At 43.5% G+C, this 23846-nt stretch overlaps 1 protein-coding gene across 1 annotated transcript in view; it reads right to left on the bottom strand.

Annotated features, from left to right (window-relative positions):
- MSN (moesin) overlaps positions 1-23846 on the bottom strand; it is a 72680-nt gene that overhangs the window by 23392 nt on the left and 25442 nt on the right. The window contains exon 2 of the mRNA XM_049872983.1: positions 661-744. Coding sequence (XP_049728940.1) covers positions 661-744 — 84 coding nt within the window. The remainder of the gene's footprint in view (positions 1-660; positions 745-23846) is intronic.

Genomic DNA, 23846 nt, shown 5'->3' with positions numbered 1-23846 from the left:
TTGAGGGAAATGCACTTAGAGCTTACTACCTCAAAGGGAATAAGTTGGTTTCCTTTTACTAGGAAGCAAAAAATGTGACAGAAAGGCTGTGTCATGTAGTGTTAAGAATATGGGCTTCAAATACTAGCCAGATACTAACCAAAACCAAACCCGCTGCCGTCGAGTCGATTCCAACTTATGGCGAACCTACAGGACAGAGGAGAACTGTCCCATAGGGTTTCCAAGGAGCAGCTGGTGGATTCGAACTGCCGATCTTTTGGTTAGCAGCCATAGCTCACTGTAGCTCTTAATCACTGCAATTAAGTTATTTAACTTCTGAATTTCATCATGTAAATGGAGAGAAGATCATTTACATCTCTCAGAGTTGAGAGGAAGCTTTCATGTGCTAACATTTTCAGAGCTATAATTCCCTTTTCTTTTCTCCCATGTTCAGGACCAAGGATAGGATTAATTGCAGCCATCTGGGGTGAAGGTTGCCAAAGTTAAACTTGTCCTCCTTTGCTATTAAGGCTGGGGTCAGTCTTTGTTTCAACCCATCTTGGAAGAGTGAGTAGGAGAAGAGATTCCCTAGCAAAAGGCAGAAAGCATGAATAGTTGGCAATGTGGTGGGAGCCAATGCGGGAAGGGGAGGAGGCTAAGGACCAAGAGTCCCTCCCTTACCTGGTCAAAGAGCTGCTTGCCGGTGGTGTTGGGCTGGATGGCAAATTCCAGTTCTGCATCCATGGTGGTCACACGCACATTAATCTAAGTCAAGATCAAAGGAAGTGGGTTAGTTATCTGGCTCTGTGCCGCCTCTGTTCAACCACAGAAGAGGGAACTAGGATGTTAAGACCCTGAGCAACTTAGGTGTTGGTGGAGAGGAAGGAGGACTACTGAAACAGACAGACAATAATTCAGCCCTGCTCCCAACCAGCCTATTAAAGACATAAAACATAGCCACAGAGTAACGTGTACCAAGGGGCCAACAAATAAATGAAAATCAGCATACTACCAAGAGAAAACAAGTGTTGACTATACTTATTCTTCTAGAAAGCCTTTTCTACCTGCACCAGCCAGGTTCAGCCCACAGCATTCTCTCCACCTCTAATGTTTTTGCAGAGGCAACTTAAACAGGATAAAGAGCACCGGGTTCCAAGCCTAGCACTCTCATTGGCTCAATCTACAACTTTGGCTATTTAGGAAACCCTGGTAACATAGTGGTTAAGTGCTACGGCTACTAACCAAAAGGTCAGCAGTTTGAATCCACCAGGCGCTCTTTGGAAACTCTGTGGGGCAGTTCTACTCTGTCCTATAGGGTCGCTATGCGTCGGAATTGACTCGACGGCAACAGGTTTGGGTTTTTCGTATCCCCTTCCGAGACGTTAGTTTCCTTCATTTGAGCAAAGGCAGAAATGGGAGGGGGGAAGTCAATTAGACTAGATAATGTCCTAGGGCCATTTCAGTGTGGACATATATGGTTCTGTACACTGCCTTACATTGTTAATGCTTCCTGTATTTATGTTTCATTGGCCTCCCTAGGCACAAGAGAGGAAGGGGGCCTCAGCAGAGGCGGGTGTGGGCAGCACAGATGTGCTACCAAAGCCAAGTCAGCAGAGAACAAAGAGACAGGGACAGGACTAGACAAAAATAGCACGTAGCCACATACAGATTTCACAGGCACTAGAAAAATCTATTCAGCAGCACCATGGAATAAAGGCCCGGCAATCTGCTTCCATAAAGGTTACAGCCAAGAAAACCCTATGGGGCACTTTTACACATGGGTTTGCTGAGTCAGAATCAACTCGGCAGTAATAAGTTTTGTTTTGTGTTTGTTTAGAAAAAGTATTCTCCATCTTTACAAATGGATCCCCATCCCAGGTCAATGATAGTTGAAATTCCATGATAAGCGATTTGTTTCTTTGGCTGAAAACTTGGTTGTAATGATAGCAGTAGTAATCACAACAATAAGCAGTAGCTTTCATGTACTGAGAATTACTATCGACTCGACGGCACCAAGTTTGGTTTCCGGTTTTAGGCACTGAACTAGGTGCTTCATATGCATTACCTCATTTAATATCAGCAATCACCCTGTGAAGTAGAGAGTATTATCTCCACATTAAAACCACATTAGGGATGAAGAAATAATCTTCTAAAGTCACATCACTATTAAGTGGGGGAACCAGGGTTTGAATTCAGGTCTAAGTCCAAACCCCATTTTTTTTTCAAACCTGAGGCTTTAAAGCAATATGCTAAATTCCTCTTACATCAGAACCCAAAAAGTCTCCCATTTAAAAGAAATCAAAGACTAATTTTTTTATTCATTGGATATTTTGCTTAAGTAGAATCTGCCAGGTGCTCCCTGGAAACTCTATGGGGCAGTTCTACCCTGTCCTATAGGGTCGCTATGAGTCGGAATCAACTTGACGGCACTGGGTTAGTATATATGGTACAGCCGCAGGGTGGTTGTTATATGGTCATATAAAATATTTATAAAGACTACTTTATAACAAGGAGAGACAATTCAGTAATATTAAGTGAGGAAGAGCAAGCAACAAGATTGCATACAGGACATGAGCTCAACTTTGTGAAAAGTATGCATACAGAGATGACTAGAATCATACCCAAATGTTAGCCAGGCTTGGTTTTGGGGTGGTGATCTTATGAGTGTTTTTCCCCTTCTTCAAATTAAAAAAAAAAAAATCTACGTTTACTAGGATGCTCACATATTACTTATACTATTGGAGTGGGGGTGGGGGAATCCTGGTGGCATAGTGGTTACGAGCTACGGCTGCTAACCAAAATGTCGGCAGTTCAAATCCATCAGGCACCAGGCACTCCTTGGAAATCCTATGGGGCAGTTCTACTCTGTCCTATAGGGTCCCTGTGAGTCTGAAAAGACTGGACAGTAATGGGTTTTTATGGGAGGGGGAGAGGAAGACTAAAAATAGAATTGTCAAAGATTCAAATCCCCATGGAGTGGGTAAAACACTAAGCTTTATCAGTCTTTGACACCTCTGGGCCTTTCCTGAGCACAGGGGTCAGGACAACAGATAGCCATTTTACTAGCTAAAGAATTCTGATGAGGACCAGGCCTGGAGAACAACCTTGCGAATAAATCTCAACAGGAGCCAGGGAGGAAATCTATTTCAGGATTGACAATGGGACAGGAAAAGCCCTGAAGGCAGGAACAAGCAAGGCAAGTACTTCAGAGGGAGACAACAGGCAAGATTAGCTACTTTGACTTGGTGTTACCTTAGGCATCCTGCCAACCCAGTGACCCCTGTAGAACAGGCAGGGGGCCCTAAGGTAAGGGAAATGAGACCCAGTGGGCTGGAATTTGCAGGGTACCATGCTATATGAGTCGAAATCAACCCAAAAGCAATGGATTGCTATATCCAGCTTCAAACCACCCTTCAGTTGGGTCAGAGGAGAACTCAAAACACCAATGACCAAGGGGACAGAAGAGAGTGGAAAAGGGAGAGTGGGCATTTTAGTATTGAGAAATAGTTTTAATTATCCTAGAATCCAGATTTCTGGGTTCATGGGGTTGGTGTGACCCACTCAGGCCATCTGCCATTAGGCATTCTTTTGAACCTTGAGCCTTTAAGGAACTGCTTTCCTAAAGTCACCTTTAAGTCAAACAATAGCTTAGTAAGCAGCTTAGAGGAGATCGTTTTGCCTTAGACACTGAGGTTTTTTAGAGAATTATCTACATGCAGCTAGTTTCAAGGAGCAGGAACCCCAAGGTCTGACTGGAAAATGTAGGGCATGTCTTTAGGGACTCTGTTTCTACAACTGACTGACCCTGGAGCCCTGCACGTGTTCTGATGCTATCTTCTGAGACATCAACATGGCAATGACCTATGAATTGTATCTACCCACAATAAATATATTCTGTTACACTAATTTTTGTGTTTCTCTGTGCATTTAGGTTTTTGACAGTATATTGGACTTCATTCCCACCTCAAGGTTTGTGTCTTACTTAGTGTTACCTCTCCAGTGGGTACTCATAAGATGTTTAAATGAATGGGTACTAAGCAAGAGGATGTAAGAGACAGATACAGCATAGTATACACATCCAGAAGCAGGAACATTTTACATCTTGACCTTTTTTGTGCCCTGGACACTTCTGCCAATCTGGTAAAGTCTATGGATCCCTTCTGAGAATATTCGTAAATGCATGAAATAAAGTAGATACAAGAAAGCTAATTATATTGAAATAGCTATCAAAATTTAATAAGTATTATCATATTATACAATAATCTAGCACTAAGTCTTATTAGTTATTACTACTCTAATTTGAAATTTGTGTTGTACATAAATGATATTTTGAGGAATCTACAATAACCAAAACATGATACAAAAAATCTTAGATTACCATTGTTGATATACTGCTATTGTGTTATTGTTGGGTTCCATCAAGTTGATTCCAACTCACAGCAATGCCATGTGACAGAGTGGAACTGCCCCATAGTATTTATGGAAGCAGATCACCAGGTCTTTCTCCTGTGGAGCCTCTGGGTCGGTTCTAACCACCAACCTTTCAGTTAGCAGCCAACAGCTTAACCATTGTACCACCAGGGCTCCTTGATACTGTTATTACTCTTGACTTTTTTCTGTTTCTTTCTTTCTTTTTGCCTCCATTCATAATTGAAGGAGAGGCTAAATTTCAGTGAGAGGTTAGTGAAAATAAATATCTAATTTTCCTCCATCAAAGTCCACAAATCCATCACACATCACATTCTATCCATGGACTCCATGAAGGTCTGAGGACTCTAAGCTAACGAGCCTCCTACAAATTTATTTAAATTCACTAGCATTAATAGAATACTATGTTTAAGGAAGGAAACGCCTGTGGCATAGTGGTTAAGAGCTATGGCTGCTAACCAAAAGGTTGGCAGTTCGAATCCACCAGGCGCTCCTTGAAAACCCTATGAGGCAGTTCTACTCTTTCCTACAGGGTTGTTATGAGTCAGAATCAACTCAACGGCAACAGGTTTTGGTTTGATGTTTAAGGAAAGGAGACCTGGTGGAACAACGGTTAAGTGCTCAGTTGCTAACCAGAAAGTCAAACCCACCAGCTGCTCAGCAAGAGAAAAGACCTGGTGATCTGCTTCCATAAAGACTTCAGTCTAGGAAACCTGATGGGGCAGTTCTACCTTGTCCTACAGGGTTGCTAGGAGTAGGAATCAACTCGAGGACACACAACAACAACATGTGCAAGGAATTAGACAATAGAGCTGTAGGACTGGTGCCTGCCCAGAAGGCACTTACTGAGTAACAACAGAACTGTAATGAACAAGGGAAACTCTGAAAAGTGCCATAGCAGAAGAACAGTGAAACCCATTTGTGGAAATTAGGGACCAGAATTCAAGTGATAGTTGCACTTTCATTAAGGACAAGCTTGATTTTTGAAAAAGAGAGACTGGTGGATGAGGGGAAGCATACCCAAGTGTTTCAAGTAGAGAAACCAATGTAAACGATGGCCCAGGAGGAGGCACAGATGCAGACAGCCTGCTTAGAGGCAAACACATAGGCTTACTTCCAGGGTGAATGAGGTCTACAGGGAGAAAAGTGGGCAGAAAGATTGAGAAGGCAGGCGGAAGGCCTTGAAGTCTACCCTAGAAAGGTGGGCTTTAATTTTGCCAGCAGTGGCCAGCCAGCCTGGAGGATCTGAGCAGGCTGAGGGACAATCAGAACTGTATTTTTTAAATTTATTTTGTTGTTGAGACTACACACAGCAAAACATACATCAATTCAACAGTTTCCACATGTATGATTCAGTACCATTCTCAACCTCCTTTTCTGAGTTGCCCCCCATTAACATAAACTCACTGCCCCCTAAGGTTCCTATCTAATCTTTCGAGTTGTTTTCACTTTGATCCCATATAGATAGTTCTTAAAAGAGCATACTGTTCAAGGCAGACATTTCCTTTTTTATTTTTTTATTGTGCTTTAAGTGAACATTTACAATTCAAGTCAGCTTCTCATACAAAAACTTATACTTATGTGACCCTAGTTGCTCTCCCTACAATGTGACAGCACACTCTTCCCCTTCACCCTGTATTTCCCATGTCCATTCAACCAGCTCCTGTCCCCCTCTGCCTTCTCATCTCACCTCTAGGCAGGAGCTGCCCATATAGTCTTATGTATGTGTTTATTTGAGCTAAAAAGCACGTTCCTCACCAGTATCACTTTTTGTGTTATACTCCAGTCTAATCTTTGTCTGAAGAGTTGGCTTTGGGAATGGTTTTAGTTTTAGGCTAACAGACAGTCCAGGGACCATGGTCTCTGGGGTCCCTCTAGTCTTAATCAGACCATTAAGTCTGGTCTTTTTACTAGAATTTGAGGTCTGCACCCCACTTTTCTCCTGCTCCATCAGGGATACTCTGTTGTGTTCCCTGTCAGTGTAGTCATTGGTGGTAGCCAGGCACCATCTAGTTCTTCTGGTCTCGGACTGACGGAGTCTCTGGCTTATGAGGCCCTTTCTGTCTCTTGGGCTCATATTTTCCTTGTGTCTTTAGTGTTCTTCATTCTCCTTTTTTTCCAGGTGGGTTGAAACCAATTGATGCATCTTAGATGGCCGCTTGCTAGTTTTGAAGACCCCAGACGCCACTCACCAAAGTGGGATGCAGAGCCTTTTTTAATACACTTTGGTATGCCAGTTGACCTAGATGTCCCCTGAAACGATGGTCCCCAGACCTCCACCTCTGCTACTCTATCCCTCAAAGTGTTTGGTTGTGTTCAGGAAACTTCTTAGCTTTTGGTTCAGTCCAGTTGTGCTGACATCCCCAGTAATATGTGTTGTCCTTCCCTTTACCTAAAATAATTCTTGTCCACTATCTAATTAGTGAATACCCATCTCCTCCCTCCTCACCCTCGTAACCACCAAAGAATGTTTTCTTCTGTGTTTAAACCTTTTCTTGAGTTCTTATAATACTGGTCTCATACAATATTTGTCCTTCTGCCACTGGCAATTTCACTCAGCATAATGCCTTTGAGATTCCTCCACGTTATGAGATGTTTTGAGGATTCATCATTGTTCTTTATCATTGTGAAGTATTCCATTGTGTGAATATACCATGATTTATCTATTCATCCATTGATGGGCACGTTAGTTCTTTCCATCTTTTTGCTACTGTAAATAGTGCTGCAACGAACATGTGTGTGCATATATCCATTCGTGTGAGGGCTCTTATTTCTCTAGGATATATTCCAAGGAGTGGGATTGCTGGATTGTATGGTAGTTCTATTTCTAGCTTTTTAAGGAGGCACCAAATTGATTTCCAAAGTGGTTGTATCATTTTATATTCCCACCAGCAGTGTATAAGCGTTCCTCTCGACAACCTCTCCAACATTTATTATTTTGTGTTTTTTGGATTAATCCCAGCCTTGCTGGGGTGAGATGCCATCTCATCATAGTTTTGATTTACATTTCTCTAATGGCTAATGATAGTGAGCATTTCCTCATGTATCTGTTAGCTGCCTGAATGTCTTCTTTGGTGAAGTGCCTGTTCATATCCTTTGCCCATTTTTTAATTGGGTTATTGGTCTTTTTGTTGTTGAGGTTTTGCAGTATTATGTAGATTTTAGAGATTAGATGCTGGTCAGGTTTGTCATAGCCAAAATTTTTTTCCCAGTCTGTAGGTCGTCTTTTTACTGTTTTGGTGAAGTCTTTGGATGAGCATAAGTATTTGATTTTTAGGAGTTCCAGTTATCTAGTTTCTTTTCTGATGTTTGTGCTTTGTTAGTAATGTTTTGTATGCTATTTATGTCATGTATGAGGGGTCCTAGTATTGTCCCTATATCTTCTTCCATGATCTTTATCATTTTAGATTTTATATTTAGGTCTTTGATCCATTTTGAGTTAGTTTTTGTGCATGGTGTAAAGTATGGGTCTTATTTCATTTTTTTTGCAGATGGGTATCCAGTTATGGCAGCATCATTAAAGACACTGTCTTTCCCTATCTAACGGACTTTGGGTCTTTATCAAATTATCAGCTGCTCATAGGTGGATGAATTTATGTCTGGATTCTCAATTCTGTTCCATTGGTCTATATATCTGTTGTCGTACCAGTACCAGGCTGTTTTGACTACTGTGGCAGTATAATAGGTTCTAAAATCAGCTGGTGTGAGGCCTCCCACTTTGTCCTTCTTTTTCGGTAATTCTTTACTTATCCGAGGCCTCTTCCCTTTCCATATGATGTTGGTGATTTGTTTCTCCATCTCATTAAAAAATGCAATTGTAATTTGGATCGGGATTGCATTGTATCTATAGATCACTTTGGGTATAATAGACATTTTCACAATGTTGAGTCTTCCTATCCATGAGCAAAGTATGTTTTTCCACTTATGTAGGCCTCTTTTGTTTTCTTGCAGTAGTGTCTTGTAGTTTTCTTTGTATGTGTCTTTTCAATCTCTGGTTAGATTTATTCCTAAGTATTTTATCTTCTTGGGAGCTATTGTAAACAGTACTGATTTGATGATTTCCTTTTCGACGTTCTCTTTGTTGGTGTAGAGGAATCCAACTGATTTTTGTATGTTTATCTTGTATCTTGATATTTTGCTGAACTCTTCTATTAGTTCCAGTAGTTTTCTTGTGGATTCTTTAGGGTTTTTTGTGTATAAGATCATATCTTCGCAAGGCAGACATTTTTTACTAGTTAAGCTAAACTGTTGCTTGGTTTTAAGAAGACTTCATGGGATGTTTTTGGTTTAAGGTTTAAAGATTTTCTCAGGGCAATATTTTGAGGAGTTCATCCAGCCTCCATAAATTCTGGAGCCCATGATAATTTGAAATTCTGTTCTGCATTCTTCACCTTTTGATCAGAATTCTTCTACAGAATCTTTTATCAAATTGTTCAGCAATGGTAGCCAGGCACCAACCAGCTCTTCTAGTCTCATGGCAAAGGAGGCAGTTGTTCATGAAGGCAATTAGCCACACATTCCATTTCCTCCTCTTATTCCTGACTCTCCTTCTTCCTCTGTTGCTCCAGGGCAATAGAGAACAATTACTGTGGCTTGGATGGCCTGTGCAAGCTTTTAAGAGCCCAGGCAGTATGCAAAGAATTAGGAGGTATAACAGAAGCACTAACATGTTATTAAGCCAATTAACTGGTACGTCTCATGAAAACACGACCCTAAATATCCAAATCAAGGAACCAAACGCCATGATGTATTGGGTTGTACAAGCAGCCTCAGCAGCTACTCTTCTTCCTCTTTTTTTTTTTTGGTTGCAAGTATATCTATCACACAACTTTTGCCAATTCAACTTTTTACAGATGTACAACTTATTGACAGCACTTAAAATAATCAGCTGTGCAACCCTACCCTTAATCAACACAATTTTTTCATCACGGTAAATGGAAACTCAGTACTCCGTAAGCAATAACCACCCTTTTCCCCTTCCCTCCCACCCCTGGTAACCACTGATAAACTTTGGTCTCTACATTTGCCTTTTCTTGTGTTTTTATATAAAAGTGAAGTTATGCAATATTTGTCCCTTGGAGATTGGCTTATTTCACTCAGTATAATGTCTTCAAACTCCATCCATATTGTGGCAAGTATCAAGACTTTATTTCTTCTACTGGCTGAATAGTATTCCATTGTATGTATATACCATATTTTGGTTATCTATTCATCTGTTGATGAGTATTTAGGCTGTTTCCACCTTTGGCTATTGTGAATAGTGCTTCAATGAACACTAGTGTACAAGTCTCTGCTTTCAAGCCTTTTGGATATATACCTAGGAGTGGAATTACTGGGTCATGTGATATTTCTGTTGTTAGTTTTTTTATGAACTGCCATGCTGTTGGAAACCCTGGTGGCATCGTGGTTAAATGCTATGATTGCTGACCAAGAGGTCGGCAGTTCAAATCCACCAGGCGCCCCTTGGGAACTCTATGAGGCAGTTCTACTCTGTCCTACAGGGTTGCTGTGAGTCAGAATCGACTTGACGGCAGTGGGTTTGGCCATACTGTTTTCCACAATGGCTATACCATTTTGCATTTCCACCAGCAATGGATAAGGGTTTTAATTTCCCCACATCCTTACCAACATTTTTTTTTTAACCATCCTAGTGGGAGTGAAATGGTACCTCATTTTGGTTTTGGTTTGCATCTCTCTGATAGCTAATGACACTGACATATTTTCATGTGTTTGGTGGCCATTTGAATGTCCTCTTTGGTGTAATGTCTATTCAAGTCCTTTGTCAATTTTATGATTGTGTTGTCTTTTTGTTGTTAAGTTATTGAAGTTTTATATATATTTTGGTTATTAGATTCTTATTGGATATATGGTTTCTGAAGATTTTCTCCCAGTTGGTAGCTTGTCTTTTTCCTTTTTTGCTAAAGTCTTTTGATGAACAAAAGTTTTTAATTTTTATGAGGTCCCATTTATTTATTTTTCTTTTGCTGTTTGTGCTTTTGTTACTATATTAGGCAATCCATTGTTAAAAGCTAGGCCCAACAACATTGCCCCTGTATTTTCTTCTAGAATTTCATGGTTTTATTTTGCACATTTAGGTCTGTGATTCATTTTGAATTAGTTTTTATGGTATGAGGCATGGGTACTGTTTAATTTATTGTATTAGAAGTCCTAGCCAGAGCAATAAGACAAGAAAAAGAAATGGAAGGTATCCATATTGGAAAACAAGAAGTAAAATTATCTCTATTCACGAATGATATGATCCTATATGTAGAAAACCCCAAACAGTTTGCAAGAAAACTTTTAGAGGAACTTAGCAAAGTTTCAGGGTATAAGGTCAACAAAAAAAAATCAGTTGGGTTTCTATACAATGAGAAACCTGAAAGGGAAATCACGGAAACAATTCCATTTACAATAGCATCTAAGAGATTAAAATTCCTAGGAATAAATTTAACCAGGGACGTGAAGGACTTTTACAATGAAAATTATAAAACACTGCTGAAAGAGATTAAAGAAGACTTATATAAGTGGAAAGATGTTCCTTTAATGGATTGGAAAATTTAATATTATTAAGATGTCAATACTACTCAAAGCAGTCTATAGATGTAATGCAATCTCGATCAAAATTCCAATGCCTTCTTTATAGAAATGGAAAAACGAATCCTCAACTTTATATGGAATGGCAAGAGGCCTTGAATAGCTAAAGCAATGTTGAAAGAGAAGAACAAAGTAGGAGGACTCACATTTTCTGATTTTAAAAGATATTATACAGCTACAGTAATCAAAACAGCCTGGTACTGGTATAACAATAGACACATAGACCAATGGAATAGAATTGAGAGTACATAAATAAACCCACACATCTATGATCAACTCTTTTTGAAAAGGGTGTTAAGTCCATTCAATGGGGAAAAGAAGAGTCTCTTCAATAAATGGTGTTACGAAAATTGGACTTCCACATGCAGAAAAATGAAACAGAACTGAGTTTTTTGGAAGAAAGCACCCAGGGAGGAAAGTGAGGAAAGGGTGAGACTTAAGGAAAACATTCCACAGTATAAACCACAGTACAAAAGTTCTCTTTAATTCACACTATTGGGAAGAATTTTCAAAGGCAAAAACCTCTCATAAGTCATGTCAATCTAGCATCCTCAGGGCACTGACCAAGGGTTGAGGCCCAGTGCCTGACCCATAGTAGGTACTCGAATATTTGTTAAAGTAATGTTGCTTAAATCAATCAACTGGTAGAGAAGGGGCCAGCCTAAGTTAGGAATAGCATGTCAGAGAAGCTATTGTTGTCCATGTCTCCTCCCTTCTAAGATATGGCAATGCCCCTGAGCCAAGGCTCTTCTAGAAACCAAATATGCCTAGCTGGAATCCAACTGGAACCTACATCTCCTGAATCCCTGCTTGGGGCTTCTATCATTCTACTGTGGCTGCTTTTCCAGGGATAGAAACCTGAGGTTTCCTGAACTGAACTGCGAGATAAATAATCTTAGGTTTAAAAAAGAAAAACAAACACAAATGGCTTTCCATTCTTGCCACCACCTTAACTCAGAAGAAAATGTGAGTCAAAAGGACAGGGCCATGTTTTCTCTGTGTGTTGGAGGTGATAGGTGATAGGTAAGGCAAGAGTCTTGATCCTAGAAGGTCCCTTTGTTCTCCCTTAGACTACTCTGGGACCCATATACCCAGGATGAACTATAGGCCCAGACCCACTGCCACACAGGGTCTATTGCATGCTCACGCATAGTGGGTACCAGCTACCCTCCTTTTTGGCCTGATCTCTGATCTGTCACTGAGAAAAGGATAGTCTAGTTTGGGAGGCAAGAACCTGAAAATAAATCCTTTGTCATGGACTGTATTGCGTCCCCCCAAAATATGTGTCAGTTTGGCTAGGCCATGATTCCCAGTATTGTGTGGTGGTCCACCATTTTGTGATCCGATGTGATTTTCCTATGTGTTGTAAATCCTGCCTCTATGATGTTAATAAGGCAGGATTATAGGCAGTTATGTTAATGAGGCAGGGCTCAATCTACAAGATCAGGTTGTGTCCTAAATCAGTCTCTTTTGATATATAAAAGAGAGAAGCAAGCAGAGAAACAGAGGGACCTCATACCACCAAGAAACAAGAGCCAGGAGAATAGCACGTCCTTTGGACCCAGGGTCCCTGCACTGAGAAGCTCCTCAACCAGGGAAGATTGATGACAAAGACCTTCCTCCAGAACTGACAGAGAGAGAAACCATTCCCCTGGAGCTGGAGCCCTGAATTTGGACTTCTAGCCTCCTAGACCGTGAGAGAATAAATTTCTCTTTGTTAAAGTGACCTACGTGTGGTATTTCTGTTATAGCAGCACTAGATAATTAAGGCAGCTTCCAAAGTCAGCAGAAAGTTCCCAGACAGGCCCTCAGCTTGGCTGGAGTAGAGGAGCTGGCCTAGGTCAGGTACCATTTCAAGATGTGGTCCCCAGCAGATGACAGTTTGTACAGCTTAATCCCTGCCTAAACCAGACCCTCAGAATCCACGTACAACCTGAGGTCAGACTGTGTCTCCGAAGAATATTAAGAGTTTAGGGAACAAAAAAAGTCTAGGGGGTAAACCTCTCACACACACTAGCCCTCCCACTCCTAGCCCAAGTACAATAATCCTCCCATTATTTATTGAAGAATTGAGCACAGGCACTTCCTATGTCAAGCCCTTCCAATGAGCGTTAATAAGCCCACCTCGGTGAGGAAAATGTGGCCTACTGTCCAAAGCTCTCAACAAACCGGAACCTCTCCTGTTGCCCCAACTGGCTGGCCTGAGAAACAAAAATAACCAGGTCAGACGCTATGTCTGTCTTGGCAGCAACAGCTGAGGCGCTTTGGTCTCTGGACCTGGCCAGCTTCAAATAAGGGATCTTCTTTCCCTAGAACCAGGAATATCCATGTGAGCAGTAGCCAGGCCACAGTGAGGGGGTCTGGCAATGTTTTCCCTAACCTGTCCTGTGTCACTGAACTACAAGATGGCTCTTTCCTAAAGAGAAGTTTGGGGGAGACATAAGGGAAAGCAGAAAGAGAGTTGAATAATCACAAATAACTTGCTTGAAGCTCTTTCCTCCATGTCTGAGGGGATTGGCATTACCAGCCCCACTTTATAGAGGAAACAGAAGTACACAGAAGCAGGTGACAGCAGGATAGAAATGAACACTTACTGAATGCCAACTTCGTACCAGACCCCGTCACCCACAATCTCACTTAACATTACTGAGGCCGTATTTACTCAGGCAGCAAGTGGTGGAGGTGGGTTTTCTGGCCATGCCCAGAGCTCTCTCCAGGACCATACCTATCTCTCTGGTCATGCTGATTTCACTTCTCTCTTCAGTGGCTAAGGCCCAAATACTGGCATAGGAAGCCTGGGCATATCCAGAAAGCACTGCTTGGGAAGGCCTCCTTTCTAGGGTAGAGTTTGTGAGTCAGCCCAGTTGAGTCTGAGCTCAATGACCTCACCTCCCACCTGCCACTTCCCCAATCCCCTCCGGGCTTCCAGTGAGGTCCCTGGTATGGAAAAGAAGGCAAGGGTAGGTATGAGGAGGGGGACCAGAGGCAGGACAAGCCCTACCAGGGCAGCCCCAGAGCTTCAGTCTCTTCCCTGGCCACACAGTTACCACAGTGTCACCCAAACTGCCTTTCATCACCTTGTGGATTATCCCCATTATTTAGGCTCCAGCACCCACCATTTCCTGCTGCCAGGACTGGGGCCAGGGCAGGGCCTGGTTTGTCTGGCCCCTCAGGATGACAACACTGCCTCAAGCAGCTGTTTTCCATAAGAAGGAAAACAAGGGTTGCTTTGAATCTCTAGCCTAGGAGGAATTCCCCACCTCCTCCTCCACTGGCTCACTCCCCAGCAAGTCAGCCTCTTCCCTGTTGACTTGCAAGTGGTACTTGGTACAGTTATCTGTTCTGACCTTTTCCTGCCCATTTCCAGACCCTTTATACAGACAGCAAGGCCTACCTGGGGTTAACATCTCCTATACCTGTGCCGTTCCCAGTAGGTTCTAGAAAGGAGAACCACATCCTCCCCACCCATGCCCATTCTTTAATGTGTAAGCAGTGGTTCTTAAACCACTCTAGTTGCTGCAGAGAGCCTGGGGGACAAGGATCCCCTTTTGTTTGCTTTGGCCCAGCCCTGCCCTCCACAAGCTCCCCAAGAAACAGCTCAACTAGGAGACAAGGGCATATTGGAGACTGGGTGTTACTCCTCCAATTACCATATGTTTGGGGCCCTAACTCCTCTTAGTCAGTAAGAACAAAACCACTTTGTCATTATGGGAGGAGAGCTCAGGACAGACGCCAAAGCTGAAGAGGTCAGAAACATTGAGGCCAATTTAGAAAGATGCAGCTTCATTAATCCAACATTAATGGCATGGCCCTACATTTTGCTCAATCTCAGACCCAGGTAGAGTCCTCCTCTTTCCTCTCAGTACTTGAAGGTCATGAAGAAAACTAAGCCCATACTATCTGCACCTAACTCCAAGTCTTTTAAAATCAGCTCAGCCAAACTATACCCCAGGGGCAAACACCCACTGTCCCAGCTCATCTCTCCTTCTTAAGCACATGGTTTGCTCCACCACCTCCTAAGCATAGCTATTCCACCTCTTTATACTTCCCCAGGACCTCAATCTACTCATCCTAGAATCTCATCTGGCTCCTCAAGAATAACCATCTTCTGAATTTCTCATCCTTGTTCTCCAAAGGAAATAAACAGCCTAGAATCTCAAACTGTCAGACCTGGAAGGTACCTCAGAGATAATTTGATTCAAACTCCTCAAAATATAACTGGAGAAACTGAAGTCCAGAGAAGGGAAGACACTAGCCCAGGGTCACATAGCTGCTAGGTAGTGTGAGAGCAGGGATTAAAAATCTGGCTCTTAATTCATCGCCCTGTTTAATTGGCCATAGTGCCACCCTGGCACTTAGAAAAGACCAGGCAATTCATGAACACTTCTGTTGATCTGGAGGGACTATGTGGAGGGGGCTGGACCAGTTTACTTCCATGAACTCCAAGCTGGCACTGCTTAGTAGCCTGGCTTTCAATAGAGAGAAGACTTAACTTTCAAGCTCTGCAACATTCACCATCACCCATTCTAGGGAGGCTGAACACTTTTATAATGACATGGAAGGAAACTCAAAGAGCTCTTGTCTCTGGGGCAGCTTCCTTTGCAAAAACTTGGATAGCAACTGGTTGGGAACAATTTGGATAGCCTCCAGCAGGCACAGCCAAGACCCAAGCTGGGGCTGGCACGAGGTGGGGTGGAACAGGGAAAGAGGCAGGGAATTTGAAGAACAGGTTTGTATCCACGAAGCCAAGAACAACAGATTCCTTCAATTCCCATAAAACCTTGAAGTGGCTGAAATAAAAGGGGAGAGAGCCCACCTTTAATAAAGTACATCTCCCAAATGGGCAAAGCCCCTCTCTGGGGCCACACCCAGCTGGGCTTTGCTCTCTTGCTTCAGTTTCCTGCTTGACCCAACTTCCTGCCTGTACGTTTCACAGAAAGTATTTGTAGACTGGAAACACAGGCCATTTGCAGCTGTGTGATGACGCCAGCTCTGCCCAGGGCACTAGAAAAGGGCTCTGCTCCCTCTGATCGGGAATATACCCCAGTGACATCCAGCGTCATATCTCCAAAGCACACTCAAGCCAATCCGAGACAACTTGGGTCCCATCCATTGCTCAAGGAATTTCTGCTCTGCCCTGTACCCCTGGGTATTAAAATTGCTGAAGCCAGGATCAGTTAACTACACAGGGGCAGAGGCAGGGGTAGGCTCAGGCTTCCATACCTAGGCAAAAAGCTCCATTTTCAACCTCAGGGCCAGGATAGCATCGGCTTTCTGCCCATCTTGCTGGTGAGCCAATTCCGGTATTTGGGGAACCCACAAATTCTGAGCCCTCATCTTAGAAATAATTTCTCAGCTCTTTGAGGGGCAACGTGTGGTGTAGTAGAAAGAGGCTTTGGAGTCTCTATGACCTTCCCCTTGCTGAACCTCAGTTTCCTAATCTACAAAGTGTGTCAATAATATCAACCCCACTGCAAGGCTGTTGGGAGATTTAAGCTAATAGACATGAAAGTGCTTGGCACATCATAGGTAGAATGTGAAAATTAGAAACCCCTACTCTTTGGCTATAATACTACAAATATCCTACCTCTCAGGAATGACTTAAAACAAAAAGCTGTTTGACTTCAGAGGGCTGGGGGCTGCCTAAGAAGACCCCTCAAAAAGCCCTTCTAGTCTAAAGGACTCTTTAACTTCAGGGTCAAACTCTAAAATGTGATTAGGTTTCTAGTTGGCTAGAAAATGTGAAGCCATACACATCAGTTAGACATACACATATCCTTGCATTTTAAACGCTTTCTCTTTTGGGAGGGATGGGGATTCCCCTCCTCAAAAAGCAGAGCCTGAGACAGAACAGAACACAATAGACCACTTAATGTGACCTTCACTTTTTCAAAGGCTGCCTGATCTTTCCTCGTTTTGGGTTCTGCCTTGCCATTTTTCTTCAGTCATATCCCACTAACATACACATGTCCCCATTCCCTCAACATAATTTACCAGAACCTTCAACTTCCCTCAGCAGGTATCTAGAAGATCCCAAACTGGGTCTGCAAACTGGCTCATCAGAATCACCAGGGGTAAATTTTAAAAATACAGATTACCTGGCCTTACCCACAGAGATTCTGATTTATTAGGTCAGAAGCAGGGTCCAGGCATCAGAATTTAAGAGCCCCAGGTAATTCCAAGGCCTGACCAAATTTGGGAGCCTGTGACATAGATTATAGTTCCCTGAACTAACCAGCCTCTCATGGGCTGGCATTAATATGGCTAGGTGGTGCCTGATGGAAGAGAAACACAGTAAGCACAGAACTGCAGAGACACCTGGACCCCTGGACCTGGCAAACAGCTCTACAGGGTTGAACACAGCCTACCCCACAAAAGATCAGGGATGCTACTGCCCCCAAAGCCCTCTGCACCCTGGTCTCCCTATTTGCAAAATAGGGCAGAAATTATCTCTGTCTCTCCCCACCTAGAATTATCACTACCCGCCACCACAGACACTATGATGCACTAAATAATGTCTATGTAGTTGGAGGAACATAGCTTTGTATTCTGAAAACCTGAGAGCAAGATCCAGCTCCAACAATAACAAGCCATGAGCTTCCAGTCTCCCCATCAGTAAAACGAACATAATAATGCCAACCAGGCAAGAGTGTTGTGCAGTGCTAACGCAGTGTTTCTCAAACTTAGCTGGTCATAGGAATCATCTGTGGCACTAGTTTAAAAACCCAGATTCCTCCATCCCACCCCAAACTTACTGAAACAGACTCTCCAGAGGAGGGGCTTGGGAATTAGCATTTTAACAAATGTTCCAGGGGATTTTTAGTAACTGGGAAATTTAAAGAAACACCACCTGGCACAGATGCTGTTGAGGGAATGCTGCATGGGATGAGAGAGTAGGACCAGAGGTCTGGTCCTCCAAAATATTTTCTGGCCTAGAGATCCACCTTGAGGCTAGGACCCAGCAGAGCAGGCTCTGCAGGCAGGAGGAGGAGGAGGAGACTTTGGATTTCTAATCAGAAAGTTCAGCACTCTAAACCCTCAGGCCATCGTCCAGAGTCTTCCATCATCCACCCATCTAGTTAAGAATCAGAAAGTGGAAGGCAACAGCCAGTGCAAAACATGTTGATCAAAATGTTCTAATCAGGGCCCCAATCAAGGCCTTCTTGAGTTCTTAGCCTCTTAAACACTCCATATTCACTCTTTCCTGGGAGAAATTTCAGGCTAGGAGTACACCTTAAATGGCACTCTCCCTTTCCTGGGTGCTCTGATAACTTGGGGAACAAAAGAGGCATGGTGAGAGGGTGCTGCATTTGCACCCAGATGTGAGCAGCTTGGAAGGGTGCGGTGGGAGTCTAAGATAGGTATGACTAGCAATGGTGTACTGGAACCAATGCCTACTAGAGATGTACATCTCTTCCCAACTCCTTCTTCAAGGGATTTCATGTTGGTAGCTTGAAACTGGCCATGGTGGGAGTATTTATACCAAGGAAATCAGCTAACACTACATATCATGGCTTCCTCAGATAGCTGATTATTAAACATTTTCCAGTACACCACTGGACATGAGACACATGCAAGGTAAGCATTCTTCGGCCCATTTTACAGATGAGGAAACTGAGTTCCAATGAAAGGAAGCATCTGTCATCTACCTGCATGACCTTAGCCAAGAGCTAGGTCTGTCTGGCAAACTACCAACTCCTGGCTCTCCCTACCCACAAGGTAGTAGGAGGGCCTTTATTGTTAGCCAAAAGGTAGCTAACCTACAGGTCTCTTCTGTTAGCTAAAGGCCAAAGAGGAGCACGTAAGTCTTTTCCTGGTGCACCATCAAGGAAAAGCTGGGGGTAAAGAGTTCAAGACTGAGACATGAAGGCAACAGGAGCTGGTCCCATCCCTTCCAGAGGAGAGAGGCTGGAGTGGGGTACAATATGGGCTGAAAAGCCCTAGTGGAAGCCACAGTACATTCTTAAGGTCTTCACAAATGCCTGACAGAGAGCCTGGGCTCTGGAGGGAGGTCCTGGGGCACTGCAAGTCCCTAGACCTCTTGAAGCCTCAGTTTCTCTATAAGTAAAATGCGAGCATAATGCTCAACATCATAGGATTGTTGTGAAGATAATATTTATCTCGTTTATTTACAGGAAAGTACCTAGCTTAGTGCCTGGCATGGAGTAACTGTCAGAAAAATTTTAATTCCCTTATCCTGAAACCTCATTATCCAACCCATATCCTTCCAGGGCCTTGTGCCCACGGTTATATAATAATCCTAGCCCTATGTGTACAGTGCTTTACAGCTTAAAAGACATTTGCCCACATGCATTCTCTCACTGGCTTCAACTGTATGACAGGCAGGGCAGAGATAAGTACCATTTTACACAAGGGGGAAATGGAGACTCAGTAAGGTAAAAAAGTAACTTGCTCAAGTGTGAAGGAGATAGGACTAGAACCCAGGTCTCCCCAGCAACTAGGGCACTGTTCTTTGCCCTTTCAAGTTTCCCTTATTTGAGGTTACAAAAGGGTCCTTCCAAAGGGTTACCTATTATCATTTATTTCGTCCAAGAGATCTAGTGGCCTCTGGCTTCCAGTTCTGTCTCAGGAAGCTACAAGGGAGTCTGCCCCTCAGGATGGGAGAACAGCAAGGCAGCATGGGGTGGGGGCTGTCCTTGCAGTAGAGGAACCCCCACATCATTAGCTTGGAGCAACCAATCAAGAATAATGATTCAGAAATTGGGTCTGCATGAGATCCCAGTAACCTCAGGATACTCCCTTCCCCTTCTAGGTCTGAGTGGGCCCAACTACACTGGGTAGGTCTTGATCAGTGGTTTTCAATTGTATTACTATTTTTCAAGCAGTTTTCTGTCTCCTCATCACATGAAACTTCAAAATATGAAGCACATAAAAGTAGAGCTGTTCTGGTTGAAGAGGGGGCTTCAGCTCCCCAAGTGGCTCAGCCAAATACAGTTTGCAAACCACTGAACTGGCAGCTTGCAGGAAGAGAGAGAGTTCCAGGTCTGACCTTCTAAAATTCTACTCATTCTAGCTCTGACACTGATTTCTTACAGGACTCTGTAGTCTCTTGCCTCTCTGGGCCTCAGTTTTCCCATCTTTAATACGAGGTGGTTGGACCAGTTGGTCTCTAAAGGCCCTTTCAGCATTGTGATTCCAGGAAAAGGGAGGCCACCTATCCCCAGGGTGGAGAACTGTGAAGAGACTAGCATGAGCAAAGCCCCATTTCTATACCCCAGAGAACCCCCTCAGCCAGCTGATGACTCTGAACTGAACTCTTCGGGCAGTTCCTCAAGTACTTGGGTGAATAACAGGCTGGGTGGGTGGGCAGACAGGCAGGAAGGCAGGCGCCCCACCCTCCCTTGCACAGGAAGCTAGCTACATCCTCTTTTCTCCACCCAGGCAGCACATCTCCAAAGGTCCCTAGCAGAAGCAGTGGGGGCAGGGAGAAGAGGAGGATGGGGCCTGAAAGGAAACTGAACATGCAAATCACCTCACTGTGCTAGGGAACCATCTTGGGGGAGGGAATAGACTAGAACCCTGGGAAAGAGCAACAAAGCAGCCCCATTCTCTACTGGGGGTCCCTCTCCCTGACAAAGACTTGCCGAAATGGCCTATGGTTGCCATATCTGGGTGCAGGAGTCACAAGGCTTGCGCTGGTACAGTGGGTAGCCTGGGTCCACCCACTCCTTGCCATTGAATTTCTTCAAGATGGAGAGCTGGGCCTCATTCACGTAGGTGTTTCTCAGGTATGGTTCTTTCTTAGGGTAAGAAACATGCCATGGGTGTGGTAGGGACGACGTACACATGAGTGAACATTTCATGCTTCTCAAAGGCCAAGGAACCAGGTACCAGCCCTCATGGTCACACCACCAGCCCACTTTCCCGCACTGCCTCCATACCCTGTGACTGGGGCCCAGCCCTCGCCACATCCTGTTCTCAGAGGACACGTGGCTGCCTGAGGAAAGATAATGTCATTACCACACTCCCCCTTCCTGGAGGAGGCTCTGGTTCACTGGGGAGGGAGCCTGAGTTCTCTGCCTGACCAAGCTGAACAGTCTGCAGTAAATCTCCAATTTGCACAGACAGGGACAAGAAGGGTGAGCAGCTAACACTAGGAGCACTTCCTACATTGTAGATCCATACCTAGAGAGAGATGGTCATGGTGCTTCAAAGTGCTTCTGGAAAAGTAAATTTTCTGGAAAAATACGAATTGGAAACTTTTCCTACTATTTGGAGAAAAGAAGATAGCGTGTTCTTCCTTGATTAATGAACCAGGAGATATAAAAATACAATAAAATTGTAAAAAGACTCCCAAACATCACTTAAGGCTCACTACACATGAGTTTTAGATACCAATATCAGAAGTTTTGTTAAAGCAGCATGATTTACTGACAGGGTGTTAATGTGCCTAGAATGCTTTTGGCCACTCAGGGAAAGAAAATGACTTCAGACCCATATGAACACATCCCTGAGCAAGGTCAAATGGGAAGAGATGATAAGGGGATACCACAGCCTAAGCCCACTCATTGCTGAATCCCTTCATTCCTTTCTAACCAGCCAACAAGATGGCTTCCCTTTGTCTTTCCTCCCTAGCCCATAAGTAGCAAGGAATGTGGCTGAACATTTCATCTGAATATTCAGGGTGGGCCTCACTCATCCAAGGTAAAAAGTAGGAAGGCAAATGCCATTCCACAGGACTACCTCACTAAGTGCAGACCCACCAAGCAAATGCAGAGCTTTAGTGTGGTATGATCCTTGGCAGCTGGGTTTGTATTGGGAATCTTGTCTGGCTACTCCTAAGCAGATGTCCCCGGTCCCACCCAGCCAGCTACTCCCTCACATCTAATCTTGCAGCCCAATCCAACTCTTGCCCCCTCAAGGAACAAAGTGCATCACATAGGCCTGAAGAAAACACAACTCTTAGCACCTGCCTCCAGTGTATATGCTGAAGGCTGAAGGATGGCCTCATATCTGCCCTAGGTGTCTGTTTGTAGGCACTAGCTCACAACTAGCTCACAACCTTCATTTTTGTTGCAGTCACCTTCCTGGAAGCAGAGGTATAAAGAGTCCACATGCTCTCAATCTCTGTGGATCTATCATCATTTTGGAAAAGTCCCTTTGTGGGTGGGGTGTGACTGGTAAGAGAATATGGTATCCAGCTTATTGGCTTTGGACCCTAAGTAGCTTGAGACAACTTCTCTAAAAGCTGGCTTTTTTTTTTTTTTGAGTTGATAAAGCTACATCTTGCCTTCCAAACCACAAGCTCAGCTACCAATTTACTGAGACCGGTAAAGACTGTTTAACTTATCCAGCCAACATGCAGGGTTTTTTTTAGCACCTCTACCACCACAAACACACAATCTTTGCACCCCTTAATGCTGAAGTGAGCATGCTTGCACCCACCCACCCCCATCCCCATATAAATACATCAGAATTCTCAGGGTAGGGTGAAAAGTGCCCCCCCCACCATAAGTTTGGTCTAGTTTCTTCAGATAGCTGCAGGGAAAGAGTCTCACTGGAATCTCTAATGAAATTATCCAGCAGCCTCCCTAATAATTCAGACAATATATATTGTTGCACAATCCAAAGGAAACCTTAAAATCCTACCTAAAATTCTAGTAAGAACTAGAGAAGCAAATATGGCCACCTCTTACCTACAAAAAAAAAGAAGAAAGAAAACAAAAATCCTCATAACTGGACCAATAAGCAACATCATGATAAACGGAGAAAACATTGATTTTTTTTTTTACTTGGATCCACCATCAACACCAGTGGAAGCAGCAGTCAAGAAATCAAATGACACATTGCATTGGGCAAATCTGCTGCAAAATTTTAAAAAGCAAAGATGTCACTTGAGGACTAAGGTACACCTGACCCAAGCCACGGTATTTTCAATTGCCTCAGAAGCATGTAAAAGTTGGACAATGAATAATGAAGACAGAAGAGGAATTAATGTCTCTGAATTATGGTGTTAGCAAAGAATATTGAATACATCATGAACTGCCAGAAGAACAAACAAATCTGTCTCGGAAGAAGTACAGTCAGAATGCTCCTTAGAAGCGAGGATAGCAAGACTTTGTCTCACGTACTTTGGACATGTTATCAGGAGGGACCAGCCCCTGGAGAAGAGCATCATGCTTGGTAAAGTAGAGGGTGAGCAAAAAAGAGGAAGACCCTCAAAGAGATCTACTGACACAGTGGCTGCAACAATGGGCTCAAACATCACAGCGATTGTGAGAATGCCACAGGACCACACAGTGTTTTGTTCTGTTGTACACAGGGTTGCTATGAGTTGGAACAGACTTGACAGCACCTAACAACTTACCTACCTCATGTGTTTCAGAAAGGACCCCTCCACTGACATGGACACATATTGTTTCCATATAAAATCACGCTGCCAGACACTGAATATGAACCAGGCCTTGAGATGACTGTAATGCTTGCATGTGTGCATGTATGAGAGAGTGAATGTGTGAGAGTATTTTTTGGGGGGGAGAGACAACATGCAGTCAAGTGAATGAGGAGTTACCATTTGGTGCATAAAGGCCAGTGATAGAGGTAATCAGAGGGAACACAAAGAACGGGCACTCAGGCCAGAATGGGGAAGATAGAGAAAAGGGGAGGAGAGAAGGCAGAAGGTTTCTAGCGGAAAAGCCACCTGTCCTGAAGGATAAATAAGGCTGTCACACGAAGAAGAGAAAGGGGAGCGCATGTTATTCTAGATAGAGATACAGTATGTACAAGGACACACAGGCAAGAAACGTAATGTATACTCTCCAAATGCCACAGGGAATATAAGTGAAAATCCTTCCCAGAGGGTATAAAGTTAAGGATCAAGGTCT

Source organism: Elephas maximus, chromosome X, assembly GCF_024166365.1.
Source record: "Elephas maximus indicus isolate mEleMax1 chromosome X, mEleMax1 primary haplotype, whole genome shotgun sequence".
Lineage (NCBI taxonomy): Eukaryota > Metazoa > Chordata > Mammalia > Proboscidea > Elephantidae > Elephas > Elephas maximus.
The sequence above is the reverse complement of the archived record's forward strand: the minus strand, read 5'-3'. Positions and strand labels throughout refer to the sequence as shown.